General features: G+C 53.1%; 4 protein-coding genes across 4 annotated transcripts in view; 1 reads left to right on the top strand and 3 right to left on the bottom strand.

The window, feature by feature from the left end:
- The window catches only part of PODANS_3_5070 (uncharacterized protein), a gene marked incomplete at both ends in the record, with an annotated part of 1,058 nt that extends 155 nt beyond the window's left edge, over window positions 1–903 (bottom strand). The window contains 2 exons of the mRNA XM_001909261.1: window positions 2–847; window positions 901–903. Of these exons, the coding sequence (XP_001909296.1) occupies window positions 2–847; window positions 901–903 (849 nt within the window). The remainder of the gene's footprint in view (window position 1; window positions 848–900) is intronic.
- A 655-nt stretch (window positions 904–1,558) lies between these two features.
- PODANS_3_5060 (uncharacterized protein) lies at window positions 1,559–2,659 on the bottom strand (the record flags this gene model as incomplete). The annotated part of the gene is made up of 3 exons (XM_001909260.1): window positions 1,559–2,160; window positions 2,220–2,437; window positions 2,514–2,659. 3 exons carry the CDS (start codon window positions 2,657–2,659, stop codon window positions 1,559–1,561), a joined length of 966 nt encoding a protein of 321 aa, XP_001909295.1.
- Window positions 2,660–3,470: 811 nt separating this feature from the next.
- PODANS_3_5050 (uncharacterized protein) lies at window positions 3,471–4,425 on the bottom strand (the record flags this gene model as incomplete). Its single annotated transcript, XM_001909259.1, has 5 exons — window positions 3,471–3,601; window positions 3,657–3,737; window positions 3,833–4,222; window positions 4,309–4,321; window positions 4,405–4,425. The coding sequence occupies 5 exons, from the start codon at window positions 4,423–4,425 to the stop codon at window positions 3,471–3,473; spliced, it is 636 nt and encodes a 211-aa protein (XP_001909294.1).
- Window positions 4,426–5,983: 1,558 nt separating this feature from the next.
- PODANS_3_5040 (uncharacterized protein) lies at window positions 5,984–11,662 on the top strand (the record flags this gene model as incomplete). The annotated part of the gene is made up of 2 exons (XM_001909258.1): window positions 5,984–10,315; window positions 10,391–11,662. 2 exons carry the CDS (start codon window positions 5,984–5,986, stop codon window positions 11,660–11,662), a joined length of 5,604 nt encoding a protein of 1,867 aa, XP_001909293.1.
- Window positions 11,663–13,714: the final 2,052 nt, after the last annotated feature.

Here is a 13,714-nt window from a genome sequence, read left to right as displayed (position 1 = left end):
TAACAAACCCCCCCGTCCGGGGAATCTTCCCCCCTCCCCCCGCCAACAACCTCAGCAAATCCCCCGGCCCTAATTTCATCACCGTCCCTAAAATCTGCCTATTCTCCTCCCCATCCCCCCACCCAATCCCCTCTGCGAGCGACCTATCCCCAATCACCTCCATAACCGCCGTAACAGAAGGACAAACCTCCCTCCCCACCGCAGCCCAAACCGTCTCCCAGACATCATTCAACTCATGTAGTTCCGTAGTGGAAAACCTCCTCATAAACGCCACCGGCTCCGCCGTCCGTCGGGTCTGCCGTCCAGCATGATGCACCCTCGCAAACCAATCCCAAATAAATAACCCCCTCCTAAACCGCTCCCTTTCCCTCCCATTCATCAACCTCATTTCCCCAACATCACAGTCGTAGAATCTGAACCGTTGGAATTCCGCCTCCCAGAGTTTGACGCCCCGGCAAAAGTTCATGATACGGTCCATCTCCCTATCCCTCCAATCACGGCCACCCCCAACCCCCGTCAACCGTCCCAACCACTCCCTCGCAGACCTATTCCCAACCCTAGTTACCTCACCCGTTTCAAATGCCCGAAAGAACAACCCCACAGGCGTGAACTCCCGTTCGATGATGGAAGACAGGATATACCTCCAATATTTCTGTAAGATGCACCTCATGAAGCTGCTGACACCCAACATGCTACCGAACCCCTCAAAGTCGAGATTGGTCGCAATCTCGACGACAATCTCGACAGGTAGCTCGTCCAGAACTAATCTCCCTTTGAGGCGTTGCTGTCCCGTCTCAACAACAGGCGCAGCCATGGGCGTTGGTTGACTGACGATTTGTGAGAAGAGCTTCATCTTGTGTGAGCAACCACACCGGAGATGTTGACTGGGGATGAACTCACCATTTCGGATGTCTGGGCAATTTATATAGACCTTTAGTGTAGGTGGTAATCTAGATCTCGGTAGAAACTCCTCGCTCTCAAGTGATATACAACAGGAAAAAGAAACACACACACCCGCCCCCCCCCCCCCCTGAAAACACAGAGGCGTGCAAGACAAACAGATATCCTCAAAGCACAACCACCCCTCCCTTGGGGCTATCAAAAGTGAGAGTAATATCAGTATCGCTGCTGGTGGTGGTGGTGGTGACAACATCACCGTTCCGCATCGTAGCCGCCGTTGACGGCCAATAAAGGTGAATAAACGCCATGATCGCGCCGTTTCGGATGCAAATGTTCAATTTTCGGTGTTTCCTCTTCAAATATCACACTAAAAAGTGAAGAAGAAAAAGGGGAAAAAACACGAAACCACACGCTCGAGGGAGGAGGGCGACCGATGTTTATCATTTCCCAAGATTAACTCTCGGCACGTCACTCAACCGCGCCTCCCGTGTAACCGTTACCGCAGCCCCCTGCCAATTACAGTATTTTACCATCTTTCACTCCGGTAATTACAACACCAACCCGCTCACCACAGGGACCAGGGCGTCGCTTGTCATCTTTGAGACCATTTTGATATGGCCATTGTGTACAGAATCCCATAGAAAAGCACCCCCCTCCTCTAAGCAAACAACTCCCGGGTATCAAGCCCACTCTTGTCCTTAAACGCCTCCCCATTCTCCAACCCCAACTTCCTTTTCCTCGCCAGATTATCCCTCGTCTGCTCCTGCCTCGCCACATGCCTGCTCGCCTTGCTCTTCCTCAGCTCCGCCCGCACATGGTTCGGCGAGATGAACCTCTTGTTCTCATAAATAATCGGCCCGCCAAAAGCGCCCTCCTGGATGATAATCGGCGTCAGGACAAATCTCGGGCCAATCTCAATCAAGCTGATGTCCGTCTCCTTGCTGTCGAGCCCGCCCTTCTTTGACTTTTTGCTGGTGGCACCCTCCTCTTCCTCGTCACCATCATCCCCCTTCGTCTTGGCCACCTCCCGAATCTCATAGTTGCGAATCCAAATCTTGCCATCCGCCACGCTGAACCCCATGACGTGATCAACAAACGGCTTGGACTTGCGCGTGCCCTCGGGCACGCCAAACATGTGTGTAAACACCTCCTTGATGACCTGGAGGTGCGGTTCCGTCTCAAAGGTGGCGTCAAACGAGAGGATCGGTCGCGAGCCCTTGAGGCAGTTGCCTTGGAAGTGGAGTTCCTCCATTGTGTGCACTGCGCAAGTTATACTGTCAGTTCTCCTTCCTCTACTATCCAATGTCTGCAAAACTCACAATTCTGAGCATGAAACTTAATCGTCGGCCCATTAGGAACCTTGCTGAACCACATATACAAATCCTTCCCCTTGCGCGCCTCAAAAAACATGACATTGTTGCAGTTGTACAGCTCCGCCAGCTCGTTCAGCTGGTACAAATTTGACTTGGAGTCAAACTTGACGTCTTTCCTTCCGTGGGGGAGCATAGCCGCCAGGTCGTTGAGAAGATGTCGGTGTCTACGCATTCATTCATCCCCCGTTAGCCAACCCTCCCGCTCCTCTTCTTCTTCTTTTGCGCAAAAGTGCAACAAACCTATGGGTAACGCCTCTGGAGGAAAGGATCAACACCCTCTGCTTGTTTTTCCTAACCCCGTTACCGCTGCTCTTTGAATCCTCATCGATATCCATCTTGTCAGCCTTGCTGCTGGTCTTGGCCAGCGATTTGTAAACAGCTGCCATCCTCGTTTCTTTCTCTTTGCTCGTCTCGATTTCGGGTATCAAACGTCCTTCGTCAAAGTGGATGGTGGTGGCGGGGTGGGGAGTTGTTTGTCGTCGGTCGCAAAGTTCTTGTCAAAAAAAAAAAAGTTATTGTTCCTGTTGATGCCAGTCGCCTGCAGCATCAATTGGCACTGCAGCAAGCCAACAAAAAAAAGTTCGTCCACTGATTCGCGGCCCCACTCCAGATAAGGCTTATCTTAGCGTCGCATGGTGCAAGGCGGTGAGCGAGGGGTACTCCCGTATGGAGCAAGGGGCCACTGGGGCCTCGCCGCCGCTGCTTGTGAAGGTCGAGAAGCCAAGACCCGACTTTTGGACCTTGCGCGTGCCTGGAACATGAAACGAAACTAAAAAAAAATGACAGATGGAGAAAGGGTACGAAAAAAAGTATTTTGAGTGATGCCTTGCAAAAAGGGGCGTCCGAAGTTGGCCTACGTCTCGGCCGCAGAGAAAATGTCTTGATACAATGACCCGGTGACGCAAGACATCACAATGTGGTAAGTAGTAGTAAAATGTATTATCCCAGTTCAATCAGCTAACTGCCTCGTAAAACCATGCTTGAATGATGGTCGAAGGAAAACGGAAAACCCATTTGTAGAAATCCCAACAACCAGCAAAGGTATGTAAAAGCAGTAGACAACAAAAACAAGCTAGTAGAACGCATCCCCGGGAGGCTTAGCAAGATCCATATCCTCTCCCCATGGCCATAAGAATCCCCGTCCCCGTTCATATCAGACATAAAGTGACGCCATGTAATCATCATATCCGCCCACAATTAACAGCAACCCTTGGACTCCCCCTTTGGCCCTTCCTGGCTCAGCGTGATGTTTGTGCCGCCCTCCCTTGGGTCGAACTTCTTGCCGTCCTCCTCGGCGAAACTCTTGGTCGATACGATGTTGTAGATCTCTGGAGCCAGACTATCAGTGTATGTCGTTGTGCAAAAAGGTCAGGTATGACGTACCGGTCAAGATGTTTTGGAAAGCAAGCTCAACGTTGGTCGCATCGAGGGCCGAAGTCTCGATAAAAGAGAGGTGGTTCTCGGCTGCAAAAAAAGAAAGAGAAAAAAAAGCATACGTCAGTCCATGTCCGGCGCATCCCAGGCACCCATATTATTCTCGGGAGGCGTCGCAAACATACCCGCAAAGTTCTTGGCATCATCTGTAGGAACAGCTCTGAGGTGTCGCAAATCGCTCTTGTTTCCCACCAGCATGATGACAATGTTGCTGTCGGCATGATCCCGCAGCTCCTTGAGCCACCGGGTTACGTTCTCGTAGGTGATGTTCTTGCTGATATCGTAGACGAGGAGAGCGCCGACGGCGCCGCGGTAGTAGGCAGAAGTGATGGCGCGATACCGCTCCTGACCGGCAGTGTCCCAAATCTGAGCCTTGATGGTCTTGTTGTCGACCTGGATCGATCTCGTGGCGAACTCGACGCCGATGGTCGACTTGGAGTCTAGGTTGAACTCATTGCGGGTGAACCGGCTGAGCAGGTTGGACTTTCCGACACCAGAGTCTCCAATCAACACCACTGTAGCAAAAGGTCAGCATCAGCGAATGTGTCTTGTTGTTGCGCGGGCGCGGTCGGGAGAGGTAGAAAGGTAGGTTGGTAGGCACCTTTGAAGAGGAACTAATCGACCGGAAAGAGGGTCTCGTCAGCGCAATGTCCATCAAGGGGTTCCCAGGCACGAGGTTCGGGGGAGAAAGGCTTACATCGTACTCGTCGTTGGCCATGGCTGCGATGAGGTGAGAGGTGAGGGTGCTTGTGGTTTCTTGAAATCTGAAATGTGCCGGGGAGGTTGTCTCGGTCGATGGGTCGAAGCTGGATTCGTTGATGCAAGTGCACAAAGACGGAATGCCAAAGCCAGCCAGATGCCAAATACCAGGTTCAAACGCCCAGGCAAGCAGCGTCCAGGAGTCAATGAGGGCAGGGCGGTGCGGCTCAGGCCAGTGGGTCTCGGTCCAGCAGTTGGTCGAGCGCCCCAGCTGACGAACAAGTGGCGGTGTTCGGCGCCTGTTTTAGGATGGCTGATAGCGGGCTTTGCTGTCGTCTATCTTTGGCCCTTCCAGGTTCTTTTGGTTTGTCCGGGGGTCTGTCGGAAAAGTGCCGGGACAACCTGAATAAAGGTCCGGCTCTCAATACTTTGTTCAGAGACACAGCATCTCTCTGTCAAATCCGTAGCGGAGTCCAGTGCACTTGTCACTCTCGGGACTCGGACAAGCCGGGGTCTTCAAACTTGAACCATGCACTGCAAAGGGGATGTCACGTGCTGAAGCTTGAACTTACAAGGGTAGCATCGGCTCTCCCCACGTCCAGATACCGACGACATGGTTGATGTGCAAAGACAAATATCAAGGCTGACAGCATCACAAGGAGCGAGAACTTGCAAGTGTTATAATTAAGCTTTTTCGGTGTTTTTGTGGTGCGAGGCGGCCACTAGCCAACTCAAAAATTGAGGCCAGTGTCCACTTTTCAGAGACCCAAACACATCAACCTATGCTGTGAGAGCTCAAGGCTCTAGTCTCTTGATATTGGATCCGCGTTGGCTATTTCTCCATCAAAAACATTATTCAGCTGTCCAAGAGGCTTTACTGCTGCGGCATGAGCTATTGTGGTCTCTCCTACAATGATATTCAACAAAAGAACCCTGCAAGACAGAGCGAAGCTGTTCTTGGTGTCGATGACCGGGCCATTGCTGAGGCAACACCTCAAACTGCCAATTCCCGCTGCCTTGGATGGCCCTTTCCTGCCTCTCCTGAGGGCAATACCCAAATCCTGATCCAATTGAAGAGCGGGGTTGATACTGAAGGGCCGTTCTTGCCTGTTTGGTGATACTTGTGATGGTGGGGCAGCTTCACCCAGCAACCAACCCCTAGCAATTATTTAGTGGGACCTCAGGCCTCATTGGTTCACACTCCTGAAGTCGCTTCTCAACTTCAGCTCACATCTGCTTCAGTGAACAGCAAACGAATCAAAGGAAACCTTCGTGGGGCATCCTTTGTTTCACGGTGCGTGGAAATAAATCATCCCATATCACAGCACATCGAACCGACCTATCGTCCGATCAATCGATTCTCCTGGTGAGTTGAGCCGAACTTCAAACACCATCACCTACCTTACAGTCTGCATCAAATGCTAACTTGAGTGTAGCATCTCACACCACGCACATATCTGGCCCAAATAAATTGCCAGAACTAGCTCCACCGGGTGGTGCATGGTCAAGAGCCTTCGGGCATCGACCATTGATGCCAGCACCAACCGCCCCTGCCTGTCCAACAGCACTTGCCCACCATGTTCAAGAATATCCTCGTGGAGAGTTGGCCATCGAGGCTGGACGACGGCCCGGCTGAGAGCGACGATGATGCGATCTCATTGACATCCACAATCCCTCCCCCCGACGACGAGGAGTATGTCGTCGAATCGATTCTGGCTGAACGCCCAAACCAAAACGGAATCATGTACTATCTCGTTCAGTGGGATGCTACCCGGTTTGATCCGTTCTGGGACAGCACTTGGGAGCCCGCAGAGATTTTTGGTGATGATATGATTGCCCAGTGGGCAGAGACCAAGGCCAAGCAAGAAGCTGGCGAAGAGAAGCCTTTTGATGTCGACAGGTACTTTGCAGTTCAACAACAAAAGGAGCGGGAGAAAAGAGAAAGGCACAATCTTCGTAATGCGAAGCGCGCCCGGCTGGGTCTTCCCTTGACCGAGCCTTTGCCAGCATCATCGTCCAAGTCAAGTGCTATTCCAGAAGATGATTCGAGTAGTGATGAGGCGAGTGAGGATGGCGATGTTGTGGAAGTGTCGGCCCCTCGGCCCAAGCCACCCAAGGCACGAAAACCATCTTTGACCTCGATTTATAAGAAGGGCGTTGCAAGGCCTATTAAGACCACTGCTCCCAAATCGCCAACAAAGTCCAAGCCTCTGAAGTCCTCGGCCTTGTCAAAACCAAACAAGGATAGGCCAGCAAGCCTCCCAGGCAAACTAGCCAAACCTGCAGCGACCTCCGACCCACTGGCATCATCTTCCACAAAGAAACGGCAGGCTACAGCTCCGTCGACCACTGGATACGAGGGAACTGCAAGAAAAGCAAGTAAAGACGACATGAGCGGCCCGTCAAAATCAAAGACCAAGGAATCAAACCTCGGTTCCAAGGGTGCCGCATCTAGCAAAAGAGCGCCGTCGGGCCAAAAGACAACGGCCCGCAAGTCGACCCAAAAGACCGTCCAAAGCAAGACGGGGAACATCTTTACTGGCGGTAAAGTAAGGAAACCACGGCCTGTCATTGAGGAGGTTATGTCCAATCCCGCAAAGGACCCCAAGCCCTTCAGCAACATGCATCTTGGGAGATTGGCCGAACTTCGTAGCCGTGCGAGGGAAGACATTGCCCCTGACCCTTCAAAGGTAGCCCTCTTCCCCCTGACCGAGGGGCCTGCTGCAGCGAGAAAGATGTCCAAGGAAACTGCACAACCGACGGATCTACCGGAAGACGACAGCCTTTTTGTTGGCGACTATTCGATGGAGCTGGAGTCGGACCCAGAAGACATAACAGCACCCATTTCCTCCAGTCGGACCGGCCTTGCACCGATCTCGACAGGCCTAGTGCCGGCAACCTCAGCAGGCCTCACAGCGACGTCGGCAGGAATCTCACCAAGAACAATTGACCCAGCGCCAGCCTCAGCGGGCCTGCCACCGCCTTCAGCATGCCTGCCATCATCACCACAAGCACACACGGCACCAATCTCAAGGCCCCCTTTGAAAAAGCGGAAGTCGGTGAGATGGGATGACGACGTGAACAGCGTCATCGAATTCCGTGAGCCGGATCCCATGGACTTGGACGATAATACTCTTGTGCAAAAAGATCAAGTTGAGGCCACTCCACGGCCTGCAGCATCTCTCGCTGCTCGGCCTCCTACCCCACCTCCTACATTGTCTGCTCCTGAGCCAACAGTTACCATCATACCCCAACGCAATACCTGTTCAGAAAAGCGGGTTAGGTTTGGCAAGCCCCAGCCTGGGTCCAAATGTATTCAAACAACTTTCAACGGGTTACCTGATGGGACTCGTGATGAGCTGTATGCAAGGTTTCTAGCCACGGAGAGCTTGGAGTTTGACCACAGTTGCCTTGCTACGTCGGTAGCTACCGCACTGCACTCAATGGTTAAAACTGGCTTGGCCTTTGGCGGCTTAAGTTCTAATACCGACCAACAAAGGCTACAAAATGTGGCGAGTTCTTTACGAGCCAGCATTATGGGACTGCTTTGTGCTCAGCCAGACTTCAGCATTCTCATATACCCGTCAAAGTGTGAAGAATGGAATGCCGTTCAGCTCAGGGGACTTCCAGCGTCAGATCCATCTGAATTTGAGCTCTTGTACTACATATTTACACCACACGAGCCCCTCCTGGCCCTGCTGCCGCCACCCCGGGATGTGCCACCCAAGCCGCCTGGCGCTGGCAAGGAGTCCTCAAATCGGCAACTGATCATGGAAAAGTTCTTCGGTTTTGACTACCAGAGGCTGCTACCAACCAGCTTGAAGCCCGCATCGACACATAACTTCTTCCTGGCATTTCCTGACTCAAAGGTCGAAGTTCGTCTCTTGCTATTTCACTGGCTCCGTGCATGTGAGCCCAACTGCTGTATCTTCACAAGCGACCATCCTGGGAGCTGGTATGCCTTCCAGAACAAGCTCAGCTCAGAAGAGACAGCGGGTGTGGTCATCGTACATGAGCTGATGGCGTGGACTTTGCACAGGCTCCCGAATCTGCGACATCTCTTACTTAGCCGAGATGATCAGTTTTGGTGCTTTACAGAGCCGATGAGCAAGCTCCCGATGTATCCATCAACAACTTCGCTGTTGGAAGAAAGTTCTGTGGTGCCTCCAGGCCAACTCCAGCTCACGCGCTTGTTTCCCCTAGGGGCGGCCATATTATTGACCCCAAGCTTTCTGGTAGCGGAACCAACTCGAGCCCTCGAAATCATTGACTGGTTTCTGATGTACTTTGCCAAATCCACAACATGTCGTCTTGTTACCGCATGGGACTTTGCAGCCTACCTCAGGGACTTGGCTGAGGAGAAGGAGCATGATCGAGCCAAGCTGCTAGCCTCTCCAGCAGCGATGGAGAGCACGGCCAATCTTGCCATTCTCGAAAACTTGAAAGGTTTAAGCAAGGAAGATTGCGAGAGCCGGTTTACTGCCGCTACAAAGGCCTATGAGCTGGACGACCTGAGACGTCGAAAACTCCCGCCTGTTGGTGACAACGAGGAGAGCGCCACGCTGGTCTATGCTATTGACAAGATCGACCCCAATGACGAGCAAAGCCTCGTCAACTGGTTTGGGTACTGGTCAACACTGCGATTGGATCAGTTCCGCCACTTCTACGTTCTTGGTACAGACGACTCCATAACAGCGCGTCGGTCTGAAAGAGGCGAGCGAGAAATCGCCGTTCCAAGGTACACCAGCCGCACCATCAATGACTCAGACTACGTGTTGAAGGGTACCTTGGAGCACTACCGTGTTTGCAACACGCAGGCCGAGCAATCCGGACAAGCCCACGCTGTTGCTGAGAGCGCAGGTATAGCACCAGCCGCCACCTCTGCTGCAGCCCCTGCTTCTGTGTATCAGGCCTTCGCAATGCACGAGGTCTCCAGCGAGTGCTTTAGTCGCATATCACAGCACTCACTTGCTGAGATGCTGAAAGATGTGGGGCCAAGCGAATGGAATTCCAGCCTCTGGATCTTGTTCGGGTTTCCAGTTTCGTGGTCCGATAGCGACATGGGCGATCATTACGAAGATTTCACACTGCACTGGAACACCATCTCGAGCTGGTTCAAATGGGGGTTTCCATGGGGAGGAAGGCATGGGACCACGAGGTTCAATACCTATGTCGGTTTCTTCTATACCATCCCCGACGAGTGGGACCCCGACAACAAGCCTGACGACCGCACGCCAAAACGACACCCCTGGCTCGTCTTTTATCGGCCACGTGATGCGTTTAAGAGACCGTGGACAGACGCCGAGCTTATCATCTGGGATCCTGCGGCCCCAAGGAGGTTTGGAGACCGTCAGCCCACTGAGGGCGAGCTTACGTTCATGCAGCGGCAACTGATCAAGCATGTACGGGAGCATACAGGGGAAAGGAATCCCGGCACCAGGTTGACCGATGTGTGGCTTGGGGGTTACATGGTCCCGGAAGAATGCCAATCTCCGCACGACATTGATGTGGTGGCTCTATTTCTCCAAGCCTTGGGCACCGAGTTCCAGTTTAAGAAACTTATTCCCGCGCCGCGTACCAGCATGTTGAGACCCAATAAAGGATTCAAAAGGGTGAAGCTCGCCACGGATCCAGCTACTGACGAGGACGATGTGGAGATGGGTATCCGGGATTCTGAGACATCGGATGAGGAAGACGCCCGCATCATTTTCCACCCACCTCGCGCTACAGGGCGGCCCTTGTCGGACGACGGGGCCCCATCCAAGTGTACCAACAGGCTCTTTGAAGAAGCCCGCCTCTGGCGCAACAGGTATGGGCGACGCTCACAGTACATGAAGTATCGGTTTCGACCTACCACGGAGTGGTACAAGGACCAGGAGGAGGAGGGGCGTGGCTTTTCACACATAACGGTCGATTCATGGCGAAACATCTTTGGTGCACTCAGCATTGGTCAACACAAGGGATCAACAGTCGGCTCCGCTTAGGACTTGGGACCGCCAACCCCACGTTGGCCGGCGTGGACTGAGACCGGTGGAGGCGTCGGGGGAAGTGCAGCCAAAGGTGATGGGGGTGCTCAACCGCAGCCATCTACGTATGGACAGTCACCCATTACAGTCTCGCAGACTGCCGCCAGCTCTTCCTACCATCAAAGCAGCGTGCCCCCTCCGATGTTGCAGGAGCCACCAGCTGTGACTTTGACGACACTCACTGAGCCTTCAACGACACCAGCTGAGCCTTCAACGGCACCAGCTGAGCCTTCAACGGCACCAGCTGAGGCTTCAACGACACCTGCCTTAACCCCGTTGGGTATGCCGATACCGATGAGATTGATCAACAGACTCAGCACCCCGTTGAAGTCAATACTGAAAAACTCGGGAACCCCACAGCCGACCGCTGCTATGGGCGAGGTCCAGCTTCCAGATTACAATGCTGAAAATACACCTTCCAGCGCGGCATTTTCTAGAATGCGCATCTCCTCACCACCGCCAGCGTCTCGGGCATTGAAAAAGACAGTCCCTTCTGAGGAGCCTGCTGCTAAATCGAAGGCGATGACGGTGGGTTCGGTTGCCGGTCGTAGTAAGCGGCCTCGAATACCAGATTCGGCTTCAGGGGATTCGATCGTCCTAAGCGGGGAGGACGATACACCGAGTACCATTCCAGCGCCCGAGTCCCACAGACCGAAGAAGCGGCGGACGTCTGAGATTGCTAGCATGGCAATCAGGGGGGAAGAGACGGTCTCCTCGGCTAGCAAGCCTTCAACTTCAACGATGATCAAGGCGTTGCCAGTTTTGACCAAGACAGCAGCGGATTCACGGCCTAAAGCACAGGGCAAAGCGTCTGCATTGCCGTCCAGATCTTCAACCTCGAAGCCCCCAAAAACATCAGCAACGCCTATTCCGGTGCCAAAAGTCCCGGGGGCAAGGCCCGCAATGACGACTCCCACATCACAGCCCAGGACGCCCATCTCGCAGCACAACACCCCCGGCACGAGACCCCCAGCGGCAACTCCCACCGCGGGTTCCGTCCCCAGGCTCTTCAATACAGTAGTTCCCCCACACCGAAAGGTCGGCGGCACAGTTACAAACCAAGCTGGCGAAGAAAGCACCACGATCCCTCCTCTTCGGCCCAGCGACGCCAAACGGCGCAAGACACTGAAGCCTCCGTCTTCAACATCGACCAGCGGCAGCGCCCCTGCTCCCAAGACCACCACGAAGACCGGGAAGCGTGCCGGAACCAACAAGGCGAGGCCTTCTTAGGAGCAGGGTGAAAACACTTCGCTGGGCGGGAGGTATTCACCGATCCCAACCATGCCACGTCTGACACCACGCGCATATTCACGCCTACTGTTTGCTCTTTGAAGGCTGCTGCTGCGAGGGAGGGCAAGGAGGGAGGGCGGATTGTCGGGTAGTGATGTGAGGAGAATCAGGCTGGGGGAGAGAAGGAGGTTGGGAGAGTTATCTGAGGGGGTTGCTGAGTGAGACTGGAGGGGGTGTGAGAGAGAGGGAGAGACTGATGTGAGGTGGGGGAGAGCTGTTTTGAGCGCCGCTTACGGATGGTATTGAGGACCATGGCGGAGTTTTACTTGTCAGTTATTGTACGCATACTGAGTATGATTTGGGGAGAATTTTCAGCATTTGATATCAGCAAGTTGGACGAGGCAAGAGGCAAGAGAAAAGCATGGTCTGTGAGGGAAGAGATTTTGGCGGCTGGAAGGGTTGAGGCGATAAAAAGCTTGCTTTCAAGGTTGCCTTGCTTTCTCCAGAGCGGGGGAACATGGTGTACGGTTTAGGGTGGTGCGCATCAGATCTGTGTTGGGTTTGTTGGAAGAGGACTGGACGAGTTGGTAGGAGACTTTTCCTGGACTTGAAAGTGGAGGAGGATGGGGTGGGGGGGTTATATACGTGCGTTCAGTCTTTCTTTCTTGTGTGTCAGCTTAGTTTGATTTCGTTCTCAACTTTGGGGAAGGGGAGGAGCAAAGGGGTTGGGAGTGTGGGATTAGCTGTTGTGTGTTGGGTGTGAAATAGATAGATTGTAACTCATGGGATGTACATGTAAGGTTCTCACTGCGTGGATGCTAAGTGATGAAGACATGATTGTAAAGCTCTCACACAGCAATCAAAACGCGGAGTCTTTCTCAGACTCGCGTTGGGCACTTCACATGCTGCCGGTCAAGTCCTACATAAACGCTGAATGCCATGTGTGTTGTCATCGGAGATTACATGCAGATATATACCAAGGCATGTAGCCATGTCAAACATCATGGACAGCTTAATCCGGGGTAGGCGATGGGTTAGGTTGATTCACCGATAGACCCCTGGCCTATCTCTGACTTACAGGACACACCTTCGGAACTCGCATCATTGGCACGGTCACCATCCGCGGGCCATCTAACCCCAAACACCACCACCGGTTATGCGAACTACACCACTAAACAGATCGACTGGCCCAAAGTAGGGACACGGTTGGACTATTTTGTCAAGGGTTGCATTTCGTTTTCCAGAAGCACAAAGCATAAAAACAAAGGAAATGAATGGGTATGGTTGTGGTTGGGCAAAGTAAGGCACGGATATCAATCACATGCCTGAGCCCACTGAAAGATCTTCCCCGGGTTTGTTTTCCAGGGGTTTTCTCTGTGGGGAAGTGGATCCCCTTTGGTTCGCGGAACGTTTTTGCGCTCGCGCGACCCGTGCCCGGCGTGCCGAGGCAAAACCACTCACCCACCTGTCCAGTTTGCCGCTGTTGATGGATGGGATGTGTCTCGTCTCCAGCAAATATGCCCAATTAACACAATGTGGGGAAACACGAACATGGCATCACCAAAACGAGAACAGCTCATTTAATACACTTTTTGGTTCCATAACTTGGCGCAGAAGACAGATGGAATAATAATACTAGGGCCCAATGTCTGTTGTTGGTCTTTTCTTCTTTCTTGTTGCTGTGCGTGTTGACGACACCATAACAACCCCCAGCCACGCCGCCATACCATACCATCAATTCAGCCAGCCACAGATGCGCCGACCCTTTGAATCCTCAACCCAACTCCAATAAACGTCCCCATTGCCAACGCATTCGATCGTTCGAGATTATCCATCACCCTTTCACAACCCTCGACCTTCCTCTGCCTATCCTTATCCTCATCCCCCCTCCTCCTCCTACTTCCTCCTCCTTATCCCCCTCCTCGTCCTCGTCCTCGTCCTCGTCCTCCTCACCTCACCAGGTAGGCGGGGCAAGTATAATAGTTCAACATGTCAGACTCAGTCGGTACGTCCTCCTCCCTCCCTCCCCACAAAAAAAACCTTTTTTATTTT

The sequence above is a fragment of the Podospora anserina genome, chromosome 3 (genome assembly GCF_000226545.1).
Source record: "Podospora anserina S mat+ genomic DNA chromosome 3, supercontig 2".
Taxonomy (NCBI): Eukaryota; Fungi; Ascomycota; class Sordariomycetes; order Sordariales; family Podosporaceae; genus Podospora; species Podospora anserina.
This window is presented reverse-complemented; position numbering and strand designations above follow the sequence as displayed.